Source organism: Mobula birostris, chromosome 5 (genome assembly GCF_030028105.1).
Source record: "Mobula birostris isolate sMobBir1 chromosome 5, sMobBir1.hap1, whole genome shotgun sequence".
Taxonomy (NCBI): domain Eukaryota; kingdom Metazoa; phylum Chordata; class Chondrichthyes; order Myliobatiformes; family Myliobatidae; genus Mobula; species Mobula birostris.
Genome location: NC_092374.1, coordinates 5,991,948 through 6,018,432, shown reverse-complemented (window position 1 = coordinate 6,018,432; position 26,485 = coordinate 5,991,948). Strand labels below are relative to the sequence as shown.

At 45.4% G+C, this 26,485-nt stretch overlaps 1 protein-coding gene across 3 annotated transcripts in view; it reads left to right on the top strand.

The window, feature by feature from the left end:
• Positions 1-26,485, top strand: part of lifra (LIF receptor subunit alpha a) — a 196,928-nt gene that overhangs the window by 122,105 nt on the left and 48,338 nt on the right. For all 3 annotated transcript variants that reach the window (XM_072257527.1, XM_072257528.1, XM_072257529.1), the window contains 4 exons: positions 2,501-2,618; positions 2,912-3,060; positions 6,502-6,668; positions 23,278-23,461. In XM_072257527.1, coding sequence (XP_072113628.1) covers positions 2,501-2,618; positions 2,912-3,060; positions 6,502-6,668; positions 23,278-23,461 — 618 coding nt within the window. The remainder of the gene's footprint in view (positions 1-2,500; positions 2,619-2,911; positions 3,061-6,501; positions 6,669-23,277; positions 23,462-26,485) is intronic.

The window sequence follows — 26,485 nt, the reverse complement described above, 5'->3', positions numbered from 1 at the left end:
ATTATGATATGGGTCTCTTATTGTGAGAAGGGTGCAAGGAGAGTGGAATCATGGTTGGGATAAGGGGAAGAGAGGGGAGGGAGCTGGAAGCACCGGAGAGACATTCTGTAATGATCAATAAGCCAATTGTTTGGAATCAAATGACCTTGCCTGGTGTCTGTCTCAGGGTTGGGTGTGTCTGCACCAGTACCACCTCCCACCCCTGACATTCCTTCTCTACCATCTGTCCCACACCCCTCCTGCGGTGCTCCACCCTCACCATTTCCAATATTTTTTGCTCCCTCCAGATTTACAAACTCGCTCTCCACTCCATGTTGACAAATACAGCATTGTGCAAAAGTTTTAGACACGGTAGCTATATATATATATATATATATATATATATATATGTTCCATACACAGTACTGTACAAGTCAAGAAAACTCCTATAAAACAGATGTGAGGAATCAAGAAAACAGTTTTGTTAGACAGAAAATAGTGGCGGATGTATAGCACAGAAATGGCCCTGTGGAGCACCATGTCCATGCCTGCCTTTTTGCCTATCTGCTTGAACCCCTTTTCCCTGCATCAGTGTATTTCTATGTAGTGCCTGTTTAAATATTATTGACTGTATCTGATTCCTACATCACCTGGCAACGAACTCTGGAGATCAATCACTACTCTGTGTACAGAAAACTTTCCCTTCTAATCCCCCTTTAAAACATGTTTCTCTCAAGTTAAGCTCCTACCCTCTTGCTTTTCAGAATCTGGTTTATTATCACTGACGTTTGTTGTTACCATCGACCCAGGAGCAGAATTAGGTCATTCGGCCCATCGAGTCTGCACCACCATTACATCATGGCTGATTTATTTTCCTTCTCAACCCTATGGTCCTGCCTTCTCCCCAGAACCTTTGATGCCCTGACTAAATCAAGAACTCAACGGTTTCTGCATGTGATTGGCAGAATACGAACCTCACAGGGAAACCCCAGTAGACTTCTAGCCTGTTGGAGTTGTTTTGCAGCAACAGTACTGTGCAAGAAGTTAAAATCATTACAAATAACTAAATAGTGCAAAAGGTAAATAAATGAGGTTATGTTTATGGGTTCATGAACCATTCAGAAGTCCAATAGTAGAGAGGAAGAAGCTGATCTTAAAACATTGAACCTACCTCCTTCCTGTTACCATAGTAACACAAAGAATACATGCCCCAGATGGTGTGGGTCTTTAATGATAGATGCTGCCTTCTTGAGAGACTGCCTTATGATCCTCAATGTCTTGTGCCAGTGATGGAACAGGCTGAGTCTATAGCCCTCTGTTGCCTCTTGTGATCCTGTGCATTTGAGACTCCATGCCAGGCTGTGATGCAACTATTTAGAATGCTCTCCGCCATACATCTGTAGAAATGTGTTAGATTCATTGCTGATGTTGCAAATTTCCTCAAACTCCTATTGAAGTAGGCCCCAGGATAGATCCTCTGAGATGTTGACACAGAGAAGCTTTAAGCTGCTCACTCAATTAACTGTCTACCCTGTCAAAACTCATGATTTTATTTTGGTGTATGGTCACCCCTCAACTTCCTGTTTCTTGGTTCTGAGTGGTAGGTTGGTCCAGAAGGTTAGATCACATGGGATCAAAGATGATTTAGCCAAATGAGTACAAAACTGTTTGGTGATAGAAGTCAGAGGAGTCAGTTGTGAAGGGTTGTTTTTCAGATTGGAAGCCCAGGACCAGTGATGTGCTGCAGGAATCAGTGCTGGATGATATAGTTAGTAAGTTTGTGGCAGACACCAAAATTGGTGGTATAGTGGGTAGTGATGAAGATTGTGCTGGGATCCAGATCAACTCATTTAACTTCTTGTTTGGAGTGTTTATTCATTCTTCACTCTGAGATTGTCTCTTCAGGTCATTAGCAATTAGTGCACCCATTGACAAGCTCGGGGAAAACTTACTGCACATTTGTAAGAAGTTTCTGACTGGGACTCCAACATCGTTGATTATTAGGATTCAAGCTACTCTGTTTGTCAAAGTAGTTCAGTAGTGATTTTGATAAGTGTGAAATTTGCTTTATGGTTTTAAATTATCAATCTGAACTACCCTGTGGCCTACAGAATTGTTAGGACAGTGCATTGGAGGAAGAGTTGATGGGAATATGTGGAGAATGAAAGAGGATTAGTGTGAATTGGTGTTTGGGGAAAAAGCAGTTCTTCCCTTCCGCAACCCCGCACTATCAGTCCCTGTCTTCTACCACCAAGCCAATTTTGTATCCACTTAGATCCCATGTGATCATGATATTAACCATGACAATTTCTCTGACCTCCTTGCAGCCCCCAGACTAATTCCCCTAATGTGGCAATTGTAATAGAATTTAAAGTGAAGGATTAAATATCAAATAGTTCACCTCCAGAATTGCTAAAATGTGAAACTCGAGATATCAAAAATGCATTGCATATTTGGTCAAACAGTTTTGATAGTTCATGACTATTCAGAAGTTGAATTTGAAATATTCTTGCTGCTTTAGATCCTCCAGATGCCCCTCAGGACCTGAAATGCATAACTCATAACTTCACTAAAATCAACTGTTCATGGAACCAAGGAAGAGACACAAATATAGAAACCAGCTACATCAGCTGTCTCAAGTGAGTACTGTTTTGTTTATTTATTTATTTTAAAATACAGCGCAGAACAGGCTTTTCCGGCCCAATGAGCCATACCACCCTGCAAGCCACCTATTTAACACTAACCTAATCACAGGAATCCGGCTTTAATGCAACATCCTCTGTAATCATTTGGTCTAATACTAATCACCATTCAAGATCCAAAAAGGCTTGATGTACTGGATGGTACCAGACACTTGTGGAAATGTAGAAAGGAAAAGAAGTCAAATTTCTTAAATGAAAAGTGACAAATTGATTCTTGTTTTTCTTCTTAGGTCATCAAATAACTGCACACATGTGGGAAAGGCTAACTTTGTTGAATATGATTTCTTAATATTTAACAGCATGATGATACAGATAACTGCTGTTAATGTACTGGGAAGAGAGACATCAGAGGAATTCAGAGTGATGGAAAGCGATATAGGTAAAATTTAAAACTAATTGTTTCAGATTTTAAAAAATCATTTGGCGCTGCACATTTCTGTTCAATTGTATGATAAGGATGCAGATGATAACTTATAGAGCACTTTTCATACAGACAATGTAATTCAAAGTGTTTAACAATGTGAAACAAGAAATAAAATAAACATAAAAAGCAAGGTTTTAAGTTGGAGTTTAAAAGTGTCATCTGAATCTAGATCTTTATAGCTTGACGTTTTGAATTCCACCGTTTAGGAGAGTAGTTCAAAAAAGCTGACCTGTCAATTATCTTTTGAGGGAGGTTGCTTAAATCTAAGAAACTGGCAGAAGAAGACATGAGAGCTCAAGCAGGATTCTTGCTGACTCACTGGCTATGCCTCCCGTGTTCTCAACAAGCACAGGAATTACCCTGACAATTTATCAAATTTCTTAAATTTAGTCTTGCAGCATGGAAACAGGCCCTTGGTTCAACTTGTCCATGCCAACTATGTTGCTCAGCCAGTTTGTCCCATCTGCCCAATTTTTGCCCATAGCCATCTGAACCTTTCCTACCCATGTACTTAACTAGATAACTTTTAAATATTGCTAATGTACCTGCCTCTACCACTTATTTCTGACACTGCACCCTTTGTGTGAAGAAGCTGCACACATTGTCCTCTCTTAAATATCTTCCCTCTGATATTAAAACTATGGGCTCTTATTTTTAGCACCCTTCCCGGAGAAAAATGGCATGTGTTTTCACCCACTCTATGTCCCTCATGATTTTGTATATCTCTATCAGATCACCCCTTGATCTTCCATGTTCCCGGGAATAAAGTGCTCTTCTACACAATCTCTCCTTGCAACTCAGGCCTCCAAGTCCAGACAACATCCTGGTAAATCCTTTGTTCACTCTTGAGTTTAGTAACATATTTCCTATAACAGAGTGATCAAAACTGTAGCCAATAGTCCAAATTTGGCCACACCAACATCTTGTATAACTGCAACATAATTTTACCTATACTCAGTATCCTAACTGATGAAGGTGCCAAATGCCACCTTCATCATCCTATCTGCAAAACCCGTGATGGTGCTTTCATTGAACTGTGCTCTTGCAGACATAGTCCCTCTGTTCCATAACACTCCCCCAAACCCTGCCATTCACTGTGTAATTCCTATTTTGGTTTGATATCTTAAAATACAATATCTCATATTTATTTGGATTGAAATCCATTGCCAATCGTCAGCCCACATATGAAGCAGACCAAGGTCACCCTGTAACTTTTCATGTAGTTATCCTCTATATCCTCCGTGAAGTCCTGTCTGAACTTGTGTACGCCTCCATTTCCTTTTTGACTAAATTTACAATATCTCTCATCACCCAAGGTTCCTTGTCTTTTGTTCTTAAACACACTGGTTGGGTCTCTGAATTCTGACCCGCTCTTTAATTGACTCCTGCGCATCAGATGTGAACTTGCAGCTGCTCCCAGTCTCCTCTCCTAACTCCTGTCTAAAACTTTTACAATTAACCTTTCCTTAATTTAGCACACCTTCCTGAGGTGCAGTCTTGTCCTTATCCATATTTATCTGAAAACCTACGGAGATATTATTGCAAGCATTGGCTTCCCTTAACTCATCTGTCATTGGCCCACTCATTGCAACTTTTGACCCTGTAAATCTCTGTCTCTCTCCCCCCCCCCCCCCATAAAGCAAGTATATCCACCTTTGAGTAAAGACTACATTGTAGTCTAGATGTGGACTTTCCAAGTTGCTAAATAACTGCACAAAAGTTCAAGCAGCATTTATAGGTGGCACAGAAATGTAGTGATTAGCACAATGCTATTGCAGTGCCAGTGATCTGGGTTCAGATCTACTCCTGTCTGTAAGTTTGTATGTTCTCCCTGTGACCACGTGGGATTCCTCTGAATGCTTTGGGTCTTAAGTAAAGATTTCATTTTACTGCAGTTGTTGTCTTGCCAACTCTAAGTAACTGCACTAAAATTTTCAATGAAGGAGCTTTGTGGTACTTGCCACTCTAACACTGGCATCTAACCTATAATTTGGAATATCGTCTAGGCATTTCTTAATCAAACAGATCAGCAAATTGAATTTGGTTAATTCTTGCCCAGTTGGTCTACTTCAGTCAAATCAATGATCATTACTGCCAACAGTGTGATCAAATACTACTTACCCACCCAACACTGATGTCCAATTTGGATTTTGCTGACTACTTGCCTCTGGACTTCATCACAGCTTTGTTTTGAACATAAGTCAAAGGGCAAAACTCTAGTAATGACATGGGTGTGACTACATTTGGTATCAAGGCGACATTTAATCATAGGTGGCATCAAAAAATGAGTGGGATTGAAGGGAAAGTTTTTCAGTGATTTGAGGCATATTTTGCTTAAAGGAAGATGGTTATTGTTGTTGGGAACTAATGACCTGACTTGGTCCAACCAAGCAAAGTTCACTGCCAAGAAGGCCCACCAGCGCCTTTACTTCCTGAGAAAACTAAAGAAATTTGGCCTGGCCCCTAAAACCCTCACTAATTTTTATAGATGCACCGTAGAAAGCATTCTTCTAGGGTGCATCACAACCTGGTATGGAACTTGTCCTGTCCAAGACTGAAAAGAGCTGCAGAAGATCGTGAACACAGCGCAGCACATGGCACAAACCAATCTTCCGTCCTTGGACTCACTTTACACCGCATGCTGTCAGAGCAGTGCTGCCAGGATAATCAAGGACACGACCCACCCAGCCAACACACTTTTCGTCCCTCTTCCCTCCGGGAGAAGGCTCAGGAGCTTGAAGACTCATACGGCCAGATTTGGGAACAGCTTCTTTCCAACTGTGATAAAACTGCTGAACGGTTCCTAACCCAGATCTGGGCCGTACCCTCCAAATATCCGGACCTGCATCTCGGTTTTTTTGCACTACCTTACTTTCCATTTTTCTATTTTCTGTTTATGGTTTATAATTTAAATTTTTAATATTTACTAATTTTTTACTATTTTTAATATTTGTAATCCAGGGAGTGGGAAGCGCAGAATCAAATATCGCTGTGATGATTGTACATTCTAGTATCAATTGTTTGGCAACAATAAAGTATAAAGTAATAAATAACATTGAGAACATGAGCTGCAGAGGCCTTTAATTTTTCTAAAACCTTTCAAGACCTCCAAAAAGTCTCTCAAATAATGAATGACTGTGTTCAGATGTGTACCCTGGTTCCTCAGAAAGGTATCCTACACCAAACCATCTTTTGCTGTTTCATCAGAGCCATCATTTTCTTCCGTGATAAGGTCAGAAGTTGGTATGCTTGGTGATGATTGCAAGTATTCTGTACCATTCAGGATACCTCAGCCATGCATACCTGCAGCAAGATATAGAAATTATTGCTCTTGCATGGTCAGTACTGAATGGGTTTTGTACATGCTGTAATACTTTTGTTTCTGTGCTGTTTCAGTGTTCGTACCTTACACACCGGAACTCCGCAGAGTTTTCCAAGATCCGTCCAACGACAAGGTGGCGGTGGTGCAATGGGCTGAAGGGGGTGAAATTTATGGTCTTAATTTGAAGATGATTTTCCAAATCCAAGTTCTCAGAGCATACAAGATGGAAGAGGTGTGGGTGGTAAGTAAAGTGATAGCAGGAGATACAGAGAATTAATACCCTTTTTATAATCAGAGTCCGTAGAAAATGCAACACACATCAAAGTTGCTGGTGAACGCAGCAGGCCAGGCAGCATCTCTAGGAAGAGGTGCAGTCGACGTTTCAGGCCAAGACCCTTCGTCAGGACTAACTGAAGGAAGAGTGAGTAAGGGATTTGAAAGTGGGAGGGGGAGGAGGAGATCCAAAATGATAGAAGACAGGAGGGGGAGGGATAGAGCCAAGAGCTGGACAGGTGATTGGCAAAAGGGATACGAGAGCATCATGGGACAGGAGGTCCGGGAAGAAAGACAGGGGGAGGGGGAACCCAGAGGATGTGCAAGGGGTATAGTCAGAGGGACAGAGGGAGAAAAAGGAGAGTGAGAGAAAGAATGTGTGTATAAAAATAAGTAACAGATGGGGTACGAGGGGGAGGTGGGGCATTAGCGGAAGTTAGAGAAGTCGATGTTCATGCCATCAGGTTGGAGGCTACCCAGACGGAATATAAGGTGTTGTTCCTCCAACCTGAGTGTGGCTTCATCTTTACACCCCAGCAGACTCACAGGTGAAGTGTCGCCTCACCTGGAAGGACTGTTTGGGGCCCTGAATGGTGGTAAGGGAGGAAGTGTAAGGGCATGTGTAGCACTTGTTCCGCTTACACTGATAAGTGCCAGGAGGGAGATCAGTGGGGAGGGATGGGGGGGACGAATGGACAAGGGAGTTGTGTAGGGAGCGATCCCTGCAGAATGCAGAGAGAGGGGGGGAGGGAAAGATGTGTTTAGTGGTGGGATCCCGTTGGAGGTGGCGGAAGTTACGGAGAATAATATGTTGGACCTGGAGGCTGGTGGGGTGGTTGGTGAGGACCAGTGGAACCCTATTCCTAGTGGGGTGGCGAGAGGATGGAGTGAGAGCAGATGTACGTGAAATGGGGGAGATGCGTTTAAGAGCAGAGTTGATAGTGGAGGAAGGAAAGCCCCTTTCTTTAAAAAAGGAAGACATCTCCCTCGTCCTAGAATGAAAAGCCTCATCCTGAGAGCAGATGCGGCGGAGACGGAGGAATTGCGAGAAGGGGATGGCGTTTTTGCAAGAGACAGGGTGAGAAGAGGAATAGTCCAGATAGCTGTGTGAGTCAGTAGGCTTATAGTAGACATCAGTGGATAAGCTGTCTCCAGAGACAGAGACAGAAAGATCTGGAAAGGGGAGGGAGGTGTCGGAAATGGACCAGGTAAACTTGAGGGCAGGGTGAAAGTTGGAGGCAAAGTTAATAAAGTCAACGAGTTCTGCATGTGTGCAGGAAGCAGCGCCAATGCAGTCATTGATGTAGCGAAGGAAAAGTGGGGGACAGATACCAGAATAGGCACGGAACATAGATTGTTCCACAAACCCAACAAAAAGGCAGGCATAGCTAGGACCCATACGGGTGCCCATAGCTACACCTTTAGTTTGGAGGAAGTGGGAGGAGCCAAAGGAGAAATTATTAAGAGTAAGGACTAATTCCGCTAGATGGAGCAGAGTGGTGGTAGAGGGGAACGGATTAGGTCTGGAATCCAAAAAGAAGCGTAGAGCTTTAAGACCTTCCTAATGGGGGATGGAAGTATATAAGGACTGGACATCGATGGTGAAAATAAAGTGGTGGGGGCCAGGGAACTTAAAATCATCGAAAAGTTTAAGAGCGTGAGAAGTGTCACGAACATAGGTCGGAAGGGATTGAACAAGGGGGGATAAAACCGTGTCGAGGTATGCAGAAATGAGTTCGGTGGGGCAGGAGCAAGCTGAGACAATAGGTCGGCCAGGACAGGCAGGTTTGTGGATCTTGGGTAGGAGGTAGAAACGGGAAGTGCGGGGTGTGGGAACTATAAGGTTGGTAGCAGTGGATGGGAGATCCCCTGAGCGGATAAAGTCAGTGATGGTGTGGGAGACAATGGCCTGGTGCTCCTTAGTGGGGTCATGATCGAGGGGTAAATAAGAGGAGGTATCTGCGAGTTGTCGCTGTGCCTCGGCAAGGTAGAGGTCAGTACGCCAGACTACAACAGCACTCCGCTTATCGGCGGGTTTAACAATAAGGTTAGGATTAGTGTGGAGGGAGTGGAGAGCAGAGCGTTCCGAAGGAGTGAGGTTGGAATGGGGACAAGGTGCGGTGAAGTCGAGACGGTTGATGTCCCGTCGGCAGTTAGCGATAAAGAGATCCAGAGCAGGCGGAAGACCAGAGCGGGGTGTCCATGAAGAAGAGGAGGGTTGAAGACGGGAGAAGGGGTCATCGGTGGGGGTGGAAGAGTCCTTGCCGAAGAAGTAGGCTCGGAGACTGAGACGGCGGAAGAAAAGTTCGGCATCATGGCGAACACGGAACTCGCTGAGGTGTGGGCGAAGGGGGACAAACGTGAGGCCCTTACTGAGAACAGAGCGTTCTGCCTCCGGCAGTTGAAGGTCGGAGGGGATGGTAAAGACCCGGCACAGATGAGAGCTGGGATCAGAGGGGGGAGGGGGGAGGCTGGGGGTGTCAGTGGAGAGGGGAGGGTTGGGGTGAGAGGAAGATGGAGCCTCCAAGGGCCCAGGAGAAAATGACTGCACGGAATGTTAGGGTAGTAAGAAAGGCTTGTGGCATGCTTGCTTTTATTGGTCAAGGCATTGAATTAAAGTCAGGAGGTTATGTTCCAGTCACAACACATCTGGAGGATTGCTTTCAATTCTGGTTGCCTGCATTATAGGAAGGACATGGATGCTTTGGAGAGGGTTCAGAAGGGGTTTACCAGGATGCTGTTTGGATTGGAGTGCATTGCTATAAGGAGAGATTGAACAAAGCTGAATTGTTTTCTCTGGAGTAGTGAAGGCTGAGGGGGACCTGATAGAAGTTTATAAGATTAAGAAGCATAGAGTTGACAGCCTACTCTGTCTTTTGTCTGGGGTCAGTCAAGGGCATGCATTTAAAATGAGAGGTGTTAAGTTTAAAGAAAGTGCGTGGTAGGTGTCTGGAATATGCTGCCGGACGTGGAAGTGGAAGTAAACATGATAGAGGCTCTTGGATAAGCACGTGAGCGTGCAAAGCTTAGAGGGATATGGACAGAAGGGATTAGTTAGACTTTTAATAACTAGTTTAATTGGTTCAGCATAACATTGTGGCCAAGAGGCCTGTTCCTTTGCTGTACCGTTCTGTATCATTTTAGATAATAAAGAACATTGATGGATTATAGCAGCCAAAATGTAGTTGTGGCTCTGGGTTCTCACCTCTGTTGGCCATGATGCTGACAGATATTTTAAGACAAATTTTATGCACACTTGCTGTTGTGTTTAAGGAGATCAATTAATTGCAGAGCTACTGGCATATATAATACAGGAATCTAAGTTCAAAGTAAATTTGTTATCAAAGTGCATGTGTGTCATCACACACAACCCTGAGATTAATTTTCTTGCGGTAAATACAATGGAATCAATGAAAAACTACACACAACAAAGATGAACAAACCACCAAAGTGCAAAAGAAGACATACTGTGCAAAAACAATAAATAAATAATAAATAATATTGAGAACGCGAACTGCAGAGTCCTTTAATTTTTCTAAAACCTTTCAAGACCTCCAAAAAGTCCTTCAACTAATGAACGACTGTGATCCACGAATGACAATGGAACAAATGTTAAATTAAACTGCTCCCCTAAGGTTAAATAAGAGCACAAGTTCAGACCGTTCAGCACATCAAGTGAGAGCTGCCATGCACTCATGGCTAATTTTTTTTACTCCATCCCATTCTATAGCCCTACCAGTGTATATCTTGTATGCTTCATAACGCAAAACCCCTTTACCAATCAAGGATCTATCAATCTCGGCCTTAAATACACCCAATAACTTGGTCTCTACTGCCCTCTGTGACAACAGGTCCCACAGATTCACCCCTGGCTGAAGAAATTTCCCCTCATCTCAGTTCATTGCAACATTTATTCTGAGGCTCTGCCAATCTTGGACTTTCCTACTAAGGGAAGCCTCTTGTCTATATCCACTCTCTCCAGATCTTTCAGTATTCTGTAGTGTTCAGTGATAGTTCTGCCTACCTGTTCTTCTGAATTCCATTGTGTACAGGCCCAGCGCCATCAAACGGTCCTTTCATTCCTCGGATCGTTCTTGTGAAGGTCCACTGAGCCCTCTTCAGGGCCAGCACATCTTCCCTTCAGATATGGAGACCAAACTTGGTCTGACCAACACCTTATAAAAACCCACCAATACATCCTTGCTTTGGGACTTGACCAGGGCAGTGGGAGAACTCTCCTGACCCTTTTGGATAGTATGTTGAGATAATTTATTTCACCTGAGAAGCCCAGAAGTTGGCATGTCTGAAGCTGCAGCACTGCCTTTGTCCTGAAGCCAAGATGGAGGGCCATCCTTCCTTCCAGACTTTCAAGCCCAGTATTATTGCTTTATTTCTGCTTCAACTCAAAAGGAGTGTCAGCCCACACAAAATGCTGGAGGAATTCAGCAAGCCAGGCAGTATCGATGGAAAAGAGTACAGTCGACATTTTGGGCTGAGACCCTTCAGCATCCTGCTGGTGAAAACCCGGGAGGGATGAAGTAAAGAGCTGGGAAATTGACTGGTGAAAGAGATACAGGGCTAGAGAGGGAGAATCTGATAGAAGAGGACAGGTGGCCATGGAAGAAAGAAAAGAGGGGCGAGGAACACCAGAGGGAGGTGATGGGCAGGTAAGGAAATGTGAGAAAGGGAAAGGGGAATGGTGAGGGGAGGTGTGCCATCACCCAGGTGGCATACAAGGTATTATTCTGCCGAGCATTGAGAATGTGCTATGTTGGTGCCAGAATGTGTGGCGATGCTTGTAGGCTGCCCCCAGCACATCTTTGGGTGTGTTGGTTGTTAACACAAACACATTCACTGTATATTTCGATGTACGTGTGATAAATAAATTTGAATCTTGACTTGAGCTATACCATAACCATTTATCCAATCTATTCCTAACAGATCTTTTAAAAGTGATCTTTTTCCCCCATCCTGTTATAACACCATAAGACTAGGGAGCAGAATCAGAAACACGCGATGCCAGATGCTGGAAATCTAGAGTAATGCACAAGATGCTGGAGGAACTCAGGCAGTATCTATGGAAATGAATAAACAGTCAGCATTTCGGGTCAAAACGTCCACTGGACCTGGAAAAGGAGGAGAAGAAGCCAGAATAAGCAGAACCGGGCACTCGGTCCATCAAGTCTAGTCTGCTCTGCTATTCCATCGTGACTGATTTATTTACCCTCTCAAGCCCACTCTCCTGCCTTCTCCCTGTAACCTTTGACACCCTTATGATTTGTCAAGGGTCCTGTTAACATGTTCATAGTTATCAAGGTATAAAGCATAAATACAGCTCCTTTGGCCCAGCTTGAAATAATTAATACCAGCAGTTTCCTACCATGAATGTCATGTTAATTGGCTTTTAGTTTCCTGTATTCACATGTTCTCTTAAATAGCGGGTTATATTTGCTATCTAATCAGAAAACTGTTTTATAATTGGTGCATTGTTGGAAGATGACAATCAGTGCAATCATTGGCTCTAGAGGCACTTCGAAAATCCCAAGATGCAGATCACCACATCCTGAGGATTTCTTGGCCAAGAGACCATAGGACACAGGAGCAGGTTAGGGTATTTTGCCCATCGAGTCTGCTCCTCCATTGTATTATGGCTCTCAATCCCATCCTCCTGGCTTCTCCCCATAACTCTCCACTCTAATAAACAGTTGCCTTCACCACTGTTAATTTCCTTCAGCTTATAATTCATCATATTCATGCTCTGCTATTTTCAGGGATTTTTGTGCCTTCTGCAAAGAAAGACACCCAATGTTTGTTTAATTTCTGTGCCATTTCTCTTCCTCAATTTTATCCATAAAGGAATCATATTAACTTGAAAACTCAAAAAAAAAAGTAAATTTATCGTCAAAGTACATATATGTCAACATATACAGCCTGAAATGCATTTTCATTTTCTTGTGGATAATTACAGTAAATACAAGAAACACAATAAAATCAGTGAAAGGTGCTCCATGTAGATGTGCGCAATGGTGGAGAGGACTTTACCCATCATGGACTGGGCTGTATCCACTACTTTTTGTAGGATTTTCTGCTCAATGGCACTTTTGCTAATACAGTATTTTAATTTTTACATACATTGGAAGCTTTTGCCATCATTAGACTCACTAGACTCTTCTGTTAATCCATGTCATGCTATACACCAAGCCAACATTCAGTGTCTATTACTGCACCAATTTAGCAGTCCAGACAAAAGAGCCTTGACCTGAAACATTGATGGTCTATTTACCTCCACAGATGCTACCTGACCTAATGAATTCCTCCAGCATTTTGTGTTTGCTGTAGATCCCAGCATCTGTAGTCTGTGGCCCCCATAAACTTTTGTGTTGTCTGCTAGTTTACTATCATGCCTCCCACAGGCCATCTGTTGATATGTATTGCAAACAACAGAAGTCTCAACACTAGTCCCTATGGACCTTGTTACGATTTCCAGTAATATCTCAGAATCAGGTTTACTATCACCGGCACGTGACGTGAAATTTGTTAACTTAGCAGCAGCAGTTCAATGCAATACATAATATAGAAGAGAAAAATATAAAATAATAAATTAAATCAATTACAGTATACATATATTGAATAGATTAAAAACTGTGCAAAAAACAAATACTGTATATTTAAAAAAAAGATGTAGTGTTCAAGAGTTCAAAGTTCATTCAGGAATCAGATGACAGAGGGGAAGAAGCTGTTCCTGAATCGCTGAGTGTGTGCCTTCAGGCTTCTGTACCTCCTACCTGATGATAATAGTGAGAAAAGGGCATGCCCTGGGTGCTGGAGGTCCTTAATAATGGATGCTGCCTTTCTGAGACACCGTTCCTCGAAGATGTCCTGGCTACTTTGTAGGCTAGTACCCAAGATGGAGCCGACTAAGGGTCATCAGGTGCAGCAGGGATCTTCACAACTGTAGTTGTGTTCTCCCTTTCAAAGCGGGCATAGAAGGCATTGAGTTCATCTGGTAGTGAAGTATGGCTGCCATTCATGCTATTGGGTTTCGCTTTGTAGGAAGTAATGTCCTGCAAACCTGGCAAAATGGCTAATACAAGGCGCCTAGGCGTGACTCGAGTAACAGCAGTACTCTCAATGGATACAATTAAATATTCCGGTTTCAGCCTGATACAGCTGAAAAGCACAACTGCTTCCAGGGTCAGTATAGCCAACAAAGATACCTTAATATGTTTAATCTTAACTATCGCTGCTTAAAACTGATAAACAACACCGATTGTGGTCGGAAGCGTCCACGTAGGACACCATGGAGGAAGTGCGGGTGCAGAGCGGGGTTACAAGTATGTTTAAGGAAACGAGGTTTTAAATTCCCTATACCGCTCTTGCTGACAAACATGCAGTCTCCGGTGAATAGGAACATAGAAAACCTACAGCATAATATAGGCCCTTTGGCCTACAAAGCTGTGCTGAACATGTACGTACTTTAGAAATTACCTAGGGTTACCCATAGCCCTGTATTTTTTTAAGCTCCATGTACCTATCCAGGAGTCTCTTAAAAGACCCTATCGTTTCTGCCTCCACCATCGCTGCCAGCAGCCCATTCCATGCACTCACCACTCTGTGTAAAAAAAAAAAAACAAACAACTTACCCCGATATCTCCTCTGTACTTACTTCCAAGCACCTTAAAAACTATGCCCTCTCTTGCTAGCCATTTCAGAAAAAGCCTCTGACTATCCACACGATCAATGCCTCTCATTATCTTGTACACCTCTATCAGGTCACCTCTCATCCTCCATTGCTCCAAGGAGAAAAGGCTGCGTTCACTCAACCTATTCTCATAAGGCATGCTCCCCAATTCAGGCAACATCCTTGTAAATCTCCTCTGTACTCTTTCTATGGTTTCCACGTCCTTCCTGTAGTGAGATGACCAGAATTGAGCATAGTACTCCAAGTGGGGTCTCACCGGGGTCTGTAGTAGCTGCAACATTACCTCTCGGCTCTTAAACTCAATCCCATGGTTGATGAAGGCCAATGCACTGGATGCCTTCTTTACCACAGAGTCAACCTGCATAGCAGCTTTGAGTGTCCTATGGACTTGGACCCCAAGATCCCTCTGATCCTCCACACTGCCAAGAGTCTTGCCATTAATGCTATATTCTGTCATCATATTTGACCTACCAAAATCAGCCCAGTTTTGCATCCTAACAATGTCCTGCTGTAGCCTCTGACAGCTCTCCACACTATCTACAACACCTCCAACCTTTGTGTCATCAGCAAATTTACTAACCCATCCACACTTCCTCATCCAGATAATTTATAAAAATCACGAAGAGTAGGGGTCCCAGAACAGATCCCTGAGGCACACCACTGATTACCGGTCTCCATGCAGAATATAACCCATCTACAACCACTCATTACCTTCTGTGGGCAAGCCAGTTCTGGATCCACAAAGCAATGTCCCCTTGGATACCATGCCTCCTTACTTTCTCAATAAGTCTTGCATGGGGTACCTTGTCAAAATAGAATTGATGATCTCAGGGCAAGGGTGCTGAATCTGAGGGACATTAGGACTGCATGTGTCCTTTGTTTCTTGGAATCTTGGTTAACCCCCTCAGTACTGGATGCAGTGATTCAGATTGTTGGGTTCACTATACACCGTCAGGATAGATCTGTTGAGTCTCTTAAAAGCAGAGGTGGAAGAGTATGCCTGATGATCAACTCTTCTTGGTGCACAAATATGTCAGTGCTGTCCCAATTCTGCTCACCAGACCTGGAATATCTAGCAGTTAAGTGCCGTCCTTTTTACCTACCACGGGAGTTCTCCAGGGTCATTTGGTAGCAGTATACATTCCACCTCAGGACAATGTCAATCAGGCTTTAGATGATCTAAGCAATGTGATCAATATGCATGATACAGCGCATCCTAATGCCTTCACCATTGTTTTAGGGAGATCTTAACCAGGCCAGTCAACAGATCACTTACTATACCACCATTGCTATGCTACCATCAAGAATGCCTGCCGTGCTATTCCATGCCCTCACTTTGGGAACTCTGATCACCTGGCTGTACTTCTACTCCCTGAGTGCAGGTAGAGACTGAAGGCTGCAGCACTAGTAGTGACGACCAAGAAGGTATGGACAAGGGAAGCACAGGAGTGCTTACAGGATTGCTTTGAATCAGTGGACTGGACTGTATTCAGGGATTCATCTTCGAACCTGGATGAGTATGCTGCAGTTGTTACCGACTGTATTAAAACCTGTGTGGATGGGTTTGTGCCTACAAAGACTTAATGTACATTCCCAAACCAAAAGCTGTGGATGAACCAGGAGATTTGTCATCTGCTGAAGGCTAGATCTGTGGCATTCAAGTCTGGCGACCCAGGCCTGTACCAGAAAATCAGGTATGATTTACAGAACGCTATTTCAGAGGTGAAGAGACAATTTCGAATGAGGTTGGAGGCGACATCGGATACATGGAAAATCTGGTTCCTGAAAGTTTGATTTTTGAATTACATTGACTCATGGTTCCTCAGTTAAAAATTCTCCATCAGTTTATGTCCCTTGGTCATCAGTCACCTTGTGCCAAATAACTGCCCCCACCATCATCATTCACTCTTTTATTGATACCCAGTTTTCAACAAACTAGTTCATATTGTCATCAATCTTTCTCCACATTTTTTCACAATTTCTTTTCCTTGGGCTGGGCTAACATTTTGTCTGATGGGATTGTGGCGGTCCGCACACGTGGGACTTGAACTGCCATCGGGAGCCGTGGGCAGACGCGTGGCAGTGCGTTTGGAACTACCCGCTCAGGGCGGACCTTCCGGGGACAGTCTGACGTCAAGTCCTCCCTGCGGGTCGAGGGGGCCCATGGGAGGGGAGATTTAAGTGCGCGTTCTTGAATCAGTAAAGGCATTCTGAGTTCAGCTCTCTCTGCCTCCGTGTGTTTCTTTAGTAGCGCGTTTGCGCACGACTACATTGGTGACCCTGACGTTCCAGACGGCATCTGGAGCCGGCGACTCAGCGACCGGCCATGAGTTCGAGCAACTCGCACAGCGTGGTCTCTCTGAAGCTCCCGACTTTCTGGGCCACTCAGCCCCATGTTTGGTTCGAGCAGGCTGAGGCCCAGTTCAGTATCAGAGACGTTACAGCCGATGCCACGCGGTACTACTACGTGGTCAGCACGCTTGACCAGGAGACGGCAGGTCAGATCATCGACTTCCTACGCCAGCCACCAACGGAGGACAGCTACACGAAGCTTAAGGTGCCCCTGATCCGTACCTTCGACCTCTCCCGCCGTGAACGGGCCGTGCGGCTCCTACACGTGGACGGCCTGGGCGACCGCACGTCATCCAGGCTCATGAATGACGTGCCTTTTATTTGAATAGTTGTTCCTTAAGTAAATGCCAGAGGACATTCGCCTTCTCCTCGCGAGTGAGGATTTCAACAACCCATGCAGGGTCGCAGCTAAAGCAGACGTCCTTTGGCAGAGCAAGCAACGTGGAGCAGCCCCCACTGGCCTAGCCACGATTGTGCGCCCAAAAGCCCAGGCCCCGCAACTGAAGCTGTGGAGACCCACGAGGGAAAAAGTCGAAAGTTCGGAACAGTGGTGCTTCTATCACCAAAGGTGGGGCTCAGGTGCGCACAGCTGCCGTCCACCATGTGCTTTTCCGGGAAACACCGGGGCCAGCCGTCGCTAATGGCTATGACAGCTGGCCACCGAGACAGCCTCTTGTACCTCTGGGACCGATACTCCGGGCGGCGCTTCCTGGGAGACACCGGGGCCGAAGTCAGCGTACTCCCCCCCCGGAACATGGACTCTCGTAACGCGGTCCCAGGCCCCGAACTCACCACTGCAAATGGCACCAGTATTCGGATGAACTATCTCACTGCATTTCAGGTCCAGCCGTTTCAACTGGACTTTCACGTTGGCAGCGGTGTCACAGCCACTACTAGGGGCAGAGTTCCTACGAGCCAACTGCCTCCTGGTTGACCGAGAGGGCCGGCGTTTGGTCCGTGCCGAGATGTTCCAGACTTTCCAGCTCGGAGAAGCCAAGCTACCGGCCCTCCACCTGGATTCCGTGACCCTCTTGGGTAATGAATTCGCCAGGGTGTTGGCGGAATTCCCCTCCATAGTCACGGCCGACCCCAAGCACGGCGTGCAGCACCACATCCCCACACAAGGGCCACCGCTGCATGCCCGGGCTCGCAGGCTCCCACCCGACAAGCTGCACCTCACCAAAAAGGAGTTCCGTAAGATGGAAGAGATGGGAAATGTACGCCGTTCAGACAGTCCGTGGGCATCCCCGCTGCACATGGTGCCCAAGTCCGCAGGAGGATTTTGGCCCTGCGGAGACTGCAGAAGGCTCAACAACGCCACAACCTCCGACAGATACCCGGTACCCCACATCCAGGACTTCACGGCGAACCTGCACGGAGCGACCATCTTCTGGAAAATTGGCCTGCTCAGGGGATACCATCAGATCCCAGTGCACCCCGACGACGTGCCCAAGACAGCCCTCATCACCCTGTTCGGATTGTTTGAATTCCTGAGGATGCCTTTCGGTCTCAAGAATGCAGCCCAGACTTTCCAAAGGCTTATGGACTTGGTGGGACGCGGCCTGGATTTCATTTTCATTTACTTAGACAATATCCTGGTGGCCAGCAGTTTGCACCAAGAGCAAGTGGCACCAGCTCTGCCAATGCCTGAGTGACCACGGACTGGCAATTAATCTGGCAAAGTGCCAGTTTGGGCTGATGGAGATAGACTTCTTGGGCCACAGAGTCAACAGACATGGCGCAGTTCCCCTACCAGACAAGGTCCAGGCCATCCGCCAGTTCCCCAAACCCAGCACGGTCAAGGGCCTGCAGGAGTTCGTAGGGATGGTCAACTTTTACCATCGGTTCATGCCGATGGTGGCACGCATCAAGAGACCCTTGTTCAGCCTGATGGCCGGCAAGGCCAAAAAAGTGGCACAGGACGTGGAGACCACGGAGGTGTTCGAGCAGGCCAAGGAGGCGCTGGCAAGGGCAGCTCTCCTAGTGCACCTGAGAGTCGATGCTTCTGACATGGCAGTCGGCGGAGTCCTGGAGCAGTTTGTTGAGGACGAGTGGCGACCACTCGCTTGGGCTGAGAAGTGGCAGATGGAGTTCAACCCGGAGAAGTGTGAGGTGGTACACTTCAGAAGGACAAACTCCAAGGCAGAGTACAAAGTAAATGGCAGGATACTTGGTAGTGTGGAGGAGCAGAGGGATCTGGGGGTACATGTCCACAGATCCCTGAAAGTTGCCTCACAGGTGATAGGGTAGTTAAGAAAGCTTATGGTGTGTTAGCTTTCATAAGTCGAGGAATAGAGTTTAAGAGTCGTGAGGTAATGATGCAACTCTATAAAACTCTGGTTAGGCCACACTTGGAGTACTGTGTCCAGTTCTGGTCACCTCACTATAGGATGTGGAAGCATTGGACAGGGTACAGAGGAGATTTACCAGGATGCTGCCTGGTCTAGAGAGTATGGATTATGATCAGAGATTAAGGGAGCTAGGGCTTTACTCTTTGGAGAGAAGGAGGATGAGAGGAGACATGATAGAGGTGTACAAGATAATAAGAGGAATGGATAGAGTGGATAGCCAGCGCCTCTTCCCCAGGGCACCACTGCTCAATACAAGAGGACATGGCTTTCAGGTAAGGGGTGGGAAGTTCAAGGGGGATATTAGAGGAAGGTTTTTTACTCAGAGAGTGGTTGGTGTGTGGAATGCACTGCCTGAGTCAGTGGTGGAGGCAGATACACTCATGAAGTTTCAGAGACTACTAGACAGGTATATGGAGGAATTTAAGGTGGGGGGGTTATATGGGAGGCAGGGTTTGAGGGTCGGCACAACATTGTGGGCCGAAGGGCCTATATTGTGCTGTACTTTTCTATGTTCTATGTTCTTCGGCCGGCAACTACGGCCACCAGAGGTGAGGTATAGCGCTTTAGACAGAGAGTTGCTAGCACTTTACTTGGCTGTCCAGCATTTCCGATACTTCCTTGAGGGAAGGGAGTTCACCGTGTATACGGACCACAAGCCCCTCACCTTCGCACTGGTTAAGGTATCGGACCCATGGTCAGCTCGGCAGCAGAGGCACCTGTCCTTTACATCAGAATTCACCACGGACGTCCGCCACATTGCAGGGAAGAACAACGTCGTCACCGACACACTGTCTCGCCCCTGCCTCCACTCAGTAGGCATATCGTCCTCAGGAATAGACTACGCAGCACTGGCAGAACCACAATGGTCAGACGCCGAGATCCCGGCTTACCGCACCGCCGTTTCGGGGCTCCAGTTGGATCGACTCCTGTGCGACGTGTCTACCGGCAAACCCCGACCCGTGGTACCAGCAGCATGGAGGCGCCGGGTGTTCGACACGCTGCACGACTTGGCCCACCCGTCCATCCGGGCATCCATCAAGCTGGTAGTGGACAGATTCGTCTGGCACAGTTTGCGCAAACCGGTCGGACACTGGGCCAGGACCTGCGTACACTGCCAGACCGCCAAAGTCCAGCGGCACATGAAGGCTCCCCTCTAGCAGTTCCAGCCGATGCACAGGAGGTTCCAACACATCCATGTGGACATCGTCGGCCCCCTGCCAGTCTCCCGGGGTGCCAGGTATATCTTTACCATGGTAGACAGGTTCACCAGATGACCGGAAGCAGTACCGCTTGCAGACAAGTCCACTGAGTCCTGCACCAGGATGCTCATTGCAAACTGGATCGCCAGGTTCAGCCTCCCAACGGACATCGCCACCAACAGAGGGGCGCAATTCACATCTGGTTTGTGGACAGCACTGGCGCAGCTCCTGGGCACCCAGCTGCATCACACCACAGCGTACCATCCCCAGTCCAACGGTTTGGTACAGCGATTCCACTGGCATCTCAAGTCGGCCCTGATGGCGTGCCTCAGGAGCCCCAACTGGACAGATAAGCTTCCCTGAGTCCTACTGGGCATCCGCACAGGCCCCAAGGAGGACCTGGACACCTGGGCGGAATTGGTCTACGGTCCCCCCCTGACGGTCCCAGGCGAGTTCGTAGCAGAGGCCCGAGGTTCAGAAGAAATTTCAGCAGCGGTGCTAACGAGGCTGCGGGACAAGGTAGGGACCCTGGCACTGTGCCTGACCTCCAGGCATGGTCCCACGCCATCCTTCACCCCTAAAGACCTCTGAGACTGTGAATATGTCTTTATTCGCAGGGGCATGCATAGGTCACCTCTACAGCGGCCGTATGAGGGACCCTCCAAGGTGATCCGGCACAACGGAACCACGTGTGTCGTGGAGGTGGGTGGCTGGGAAGAGACTTTTACAGTGGACCGCCTCAAACCGGCACACTTGGACATTGAGCAACCAGTGAGGATACCCGCACCGCACTGGCAAGGCCGGCCACCGAGGCAAGCCACAAAACCTGGGGGCTCCACTCCCCCGATGGACGTTTTTGGGGTGGGGGTGTGGGTGATGTGGCGGCCCGCACATGCGGGACTCGAACCGCCATCATGAGCCGTGGGCAGACATGCGGTAGTGCATTTGAAACTACCCGCTCGGGGCAGACCTTCTGGGGACAGTCTGACGTCACGTCTGCCCCGCGGGTGGAGGGGGCCCATGGGAGGGGAGATTTAAGCGCGTGTTTTTGAATCAGTAAAGGCATTCTGAGTTCAGCTCTCTCTGCCTCCGTGTGTTTCTTTAGTAGTGCGTTTGCGCGCGACTGCAGGATGGTATTTTCTGTCAGAGCAGGGGTTCCCAACTTGGGGTGAGATTCCATAGGAAAAAAAAGGCTGGGAATCCCTGTGTTAGGAAAACTATGTAAACGAAGTTAATTGCCCTTCTAACCTGTTGAGAATTTCATTCTGCTTCTAACAGCAAAGAGTGAAAACTGGCATAAAGCTCCTTCATGGGGTGTCTGTGCACTGTCATTTATTCAAGAACCTGTAGGTTTACATAGACTGTAGTTTGGATTAGACTGTATAATAATTAATTTGTATGCATTTTAACTTTCTGATGCCTGCTCGTATTTTATGTAATTGTCTATGTATATGCAATTGTTCATTCTGTCCCCTTGTGGTTGCAGTTCTTTGTATTCTTCTGGAAGCTCTCAGGTATTGCATTATTTGAAAGAGGCTATCTGATTGGTTAACTCTTACCTGCAAATTTGAATGGAATGTCTGTTATTTATGATAGAAGAAGAACAGAACACATTGGCTTGCCATCTTTTCTTCTTTGTTCTTGCTATCAATACTGGACTCCTGCTATTCTCTATCTCCCAATTCCTTTGTTTTCTTAGTGCTCAATAAAACGATCATGAAGCAACAAGTTTTATGCATCATTCTTGACTTCTGAAAGAACCTTGGATCAGAAACATGTGAATTCAACAGAACATACAATAATAGTACAGGCCCTTCAGCCTACAATGTTGTGTCGACCTTATACTGTAAGATCAATCTAATCCTTCCCTCCCAGATTATTCTACATTTTTCTTTCATCCATGTGCCCATTTTAAGAGTCACTTAAATGTTCCTCATGCATCTGCCTCTACCACCAGCTCTGGCAAAGCATAAATAAATTTATTACTAAAGTGTGTATTTGCCACCATATACTATCTTGAGTTTCATGTTCTTGTACATATTTACAGCAAAACAACGAAATACAATAGAGTCCATGAAAACCTTTCGAAGACTGACAAATGACCAATGTCTAAAAGAGGGCAAATTGTGCAAATATAATAAGTACTTTATTGATTCCGGAAATTATTTTCTTACAGCAGCATGATTTTAAAAACACAGCAATAATAATATTAACTAATAATGAAGTACAGAGTAATATACACAATTTACCATTGTGTAATAATGTACGAAATAATAAAACAGACTATTGTACTATGATGTGTGTTTTCCTGTTGCACAGAGATGAACTCTTGTATATGCTTAATGCATTTGATAGAAAAGATTTTCTGTAACGATCCTTGTGACAGCAGAGCTGAATGAACTTGTTCGAAAGGGTGCTCCACTGTTGATTCAGTAGGTCATGGAGAGGATGTGCCTGATTGTCCGTAATAGATAATAGACTCAAATGAGTCTGGGTTGTAGCCTGAGAACATGAATTGTATTGTCCTTAAAAGCGTGCCTGAAGGTTGTGGAATCTATTCAGACCACACACCCACCACCTTCTGCTTATTTAAAAAAAACCTTAATTCTGACTTTCTACCTATACTTTCCTCCAATCACCTTAAATTGATGCCCCCTTGTATTAGCCATTTCTGTCGTGGCTGTTGATTCAAACTGTTTCCATTCGTTAAGGATATGTATTTTGTTGGAAGATCTAGGACTGCCAGACTGGGCACCAGCTTCTTCCTTTAGCCTGTGAAACTAATGAATACCCTGCCACCACTGAGGTCTTGTTACTAGGACAGCAAGCTGCGCACTACATGCATGTTGTATTATATTTCGTTAACTTTTCTGGTTGTATATATGTTCAGTCAGATGACAATAAACTTGAAGTTGATCTAGTGTTTGATGGCAAGAGACTGAAAAGGAGAATTCGGATTTGTTTTTTTTGCAGGGGAATTACAGTAGTACCTTGGATTTTACCTATAACAGGATGCTGCAGTTGACTTGGACATCAGACACGCCTGTCCAGTGCACATCCTACTTGGTGAGAATCCGCTCCATTGGTGATGACAATAAATACCAGTTTGCTGGGAAAAGTGCATGGAGTGAATGGAGCCCACCATTAAAACTTGATGGTAAGGCTTATATAATGCTCTGTTATAGTTATCTAAATAGCATGTTATACTATATAAGACAGGGCATATCATACTCTAGTAGGAAACAGAAGGAAGGTCTGCTCTGATGATGTGAACATGGGACCTGGGTGCAGAATTGCGCCATTTGGCCTATCCAGCCTGCCCTACCATCATTATTGATTCATTATCCCTCTCAACACCATCCTTCTCTGCTTTCTCCCCATAACCTTTCACATCTTTACTAATCAGGAACCTTTTCATACGTACGGTATGCAGACTGCTTTGATATAAAACTATTCTGTGCACAGTCAGAGTCAAATAGCATGGACATAGGCCCTTTGGCCCAGTGTTCTTGGTGCCCACAAATCTGGCCTGTATTCCCCTAAAACCCATTCTTTCTCTATACCTTTTCAAATGGCTCTTGAATGCTGTTACTGTATCTGCCTTAATCACTTCCTCTGGCAGCTTTGTGTGAAGCAGTTGCCCTTCTTCTCCATTTTAGATCTTTCCCCTCTCACTTGAAACTTATACTCACCAGTTAACCTATCATATAAACTATTACATATTAGACCATAAGATATTGGAGAAAAATTAGGCTGTTCAACCCATCGAATCTGCTCTGCCATTCCATCATGGCTGATCCTGGTTCCCACTCAACCCCAAACACCTGCCTTCTCGCCATAATCTTTGATGCCCTGACCAATCAGGAAACTATCAATTTTCGCTTTAAGTACACCCACGGTCTTGGCTTCCACAGCTGTCCATGGCAAAGCATTCCACAGATTCACTACTTTCTGGCTAAAAAAAAAAAAAAATTCCTCCTTACCTCTGTTCTAGAAGGTTGCCCCTCAATTTTAAGGCTGTGCCCTCTAATTCCTCCACCATAGGAAATATCCACTCCACATCCACTTTATCTAGTCCTTTCACCATTTGGTAGGTTTCAATGAGATCCACCCACATTCTTCTTATTCCAGTGAGTTCAGTCCCAAAGCAACCAAACGCTCCTCATATGTTAACCCCTTCATTCCTGAAATCATCCTCGTGAACCTCTTCTGGACTCTCTCCAATGCAACACATCCTTTCTAAGATGTGGAGCCCAAAACTGTAACAATACTCCCAAGTGAAACTTGACTAGTGTCTTAAGAAGCCTCAGCATTATCTCCTTGTTTTTTTTTAAATTTATCCCCCTTGAAATAAATGTCAACATTGCATTTACCTTCTGTACCAGAGACTCAACCTGTAAATTAAACCTTCTGGGAGTCTTGCATGAGGAGTTCTAAGTCCCTTTGCACCTCTGGTTGAATTTTCTCCCCATTTCAATAATAGTCTGCACTATTGTTTCTTTTACCAAAATGCATTATCATACATTTCCCAACACTATTCCATTTGCCACTTTTTCCCATTCTTCCAATTTGTCTTAAGTCCTTCTGCAAATGAATTGCTTCCTCAGCCCTACCCACCCCCCCCCACCCTTCTTCATATCATAGAAACAGAAAATCTGCAGCATATTACAGGCCCTTTGGCCCACAATGTTGTGCCGACCATGTAACTTATTCTAGAAAGTGCCTAGAATTTCCCTACCGCATAGCCCTCTATTTTTCTGTGCTCTGTGTACCTAGCCAGAACCACCCACAAAGTCAATATGAACCATCCACAACTACCCTTTGCCTCCTTTGGGCAAGCCAATTCTGGATACACAAAGCAAGGTCTCCTTGGATCCCTTGCCTTATTACTTCCTGAATGAGCCTTGTATGGGGAACCTTATCAAATACCTTACTGAAATCCATATACACTACACCCACCGCTCTACCTTCATCAATGTGTTTTGTTACATCCTCAAAAAATTCAATCAGGTTCGTAAGGCATGACCTGCCCTTGACAAAGCCACGTTGACTATCCTTAATCAATTTGTGTGTCTCCAAATGCTCATAAATCCTGCCTCTCAGGATCTTCTCCAACAACTTGACCACCACTGAAGTAAGACTCACTGGGTTAGCTCTACTCCCTTTCTTGAACAAGGGAACAACGTTTGCAGCCTTCCAATCCTCTGGTACTTCTCTCCCTATTGATGATGCAAAGATCATCGCCATTGGCTCAGCAATCTCCTCCCTCGCTTCCCATAGTAGCCTGGGGTATATCTTGTCCGGTCTGGTGACTTATTTAACTTAATACCTTTCAAGAGTTTCAGCACATCCTCTTTCTTAATGTCTATACACTCAAGTGTTTCAGTCGCTGTAAGTCATTCCCACAATTGCCAAGGTCCTTTTCACTGGTGAATACTGAAGTAAAGTATTTATTAAATACCTCCGCTACCTCTTCCGGCTTCATGCACATTTCCACTTTCACTCTTGACTGGTCCTATTCTCATACGACTCATCCTCTTGCTCTTCACATACCTGTAGAATGCCTTGGGGTTTTCCTTAATCCTGCTCGCCAAGGCTTTCTCACAGCCCCTTCTAGCTCTCTTAATTTCATTCTTGAGCTCCTTACTAGCACCGTTGTAATTTTCTAGAACTCTATTAGTACCTAGTTTCTTGAACTTTTTGTAAGTTTTTCTCTTCTTAACTAGACTTTATACGTCCCGCCTTATGGCATCATATTTCCCCCTACCCCAACTAAATGTTTTCCCAAATTGTCTGCTCCTATCCCTCTCCAGCACTATGGTGAGGGAGATAGAGTTGTGATTGCTACCTCCAAAATGCTTTCCCACCGAGCATCTATAAAAAATACCCAGTAGAGTTATTGTCCCCTTCCTGTTTCTGATTTCCACCCACAGTGACTCATGTGCAAATCTTACCATGAAGCTATCAATTGCATTAGAAAATCATTGACAAACAATGTGACAAGTAGCAGTTCCAATACTGGGCCCTGAGGAACACCATAAGTCACTAGCAGCCAACCAGAAAAGGCCCCCTTTTCTGGTCGGTTGCTAGTAAATAAATAAGATTCGCTACCTCTCCTTTGTCCACCCTGCTTTCTTCCAGATTGTCAGGCAAGATTTTCCTTTACAGAAACAATGCTGAC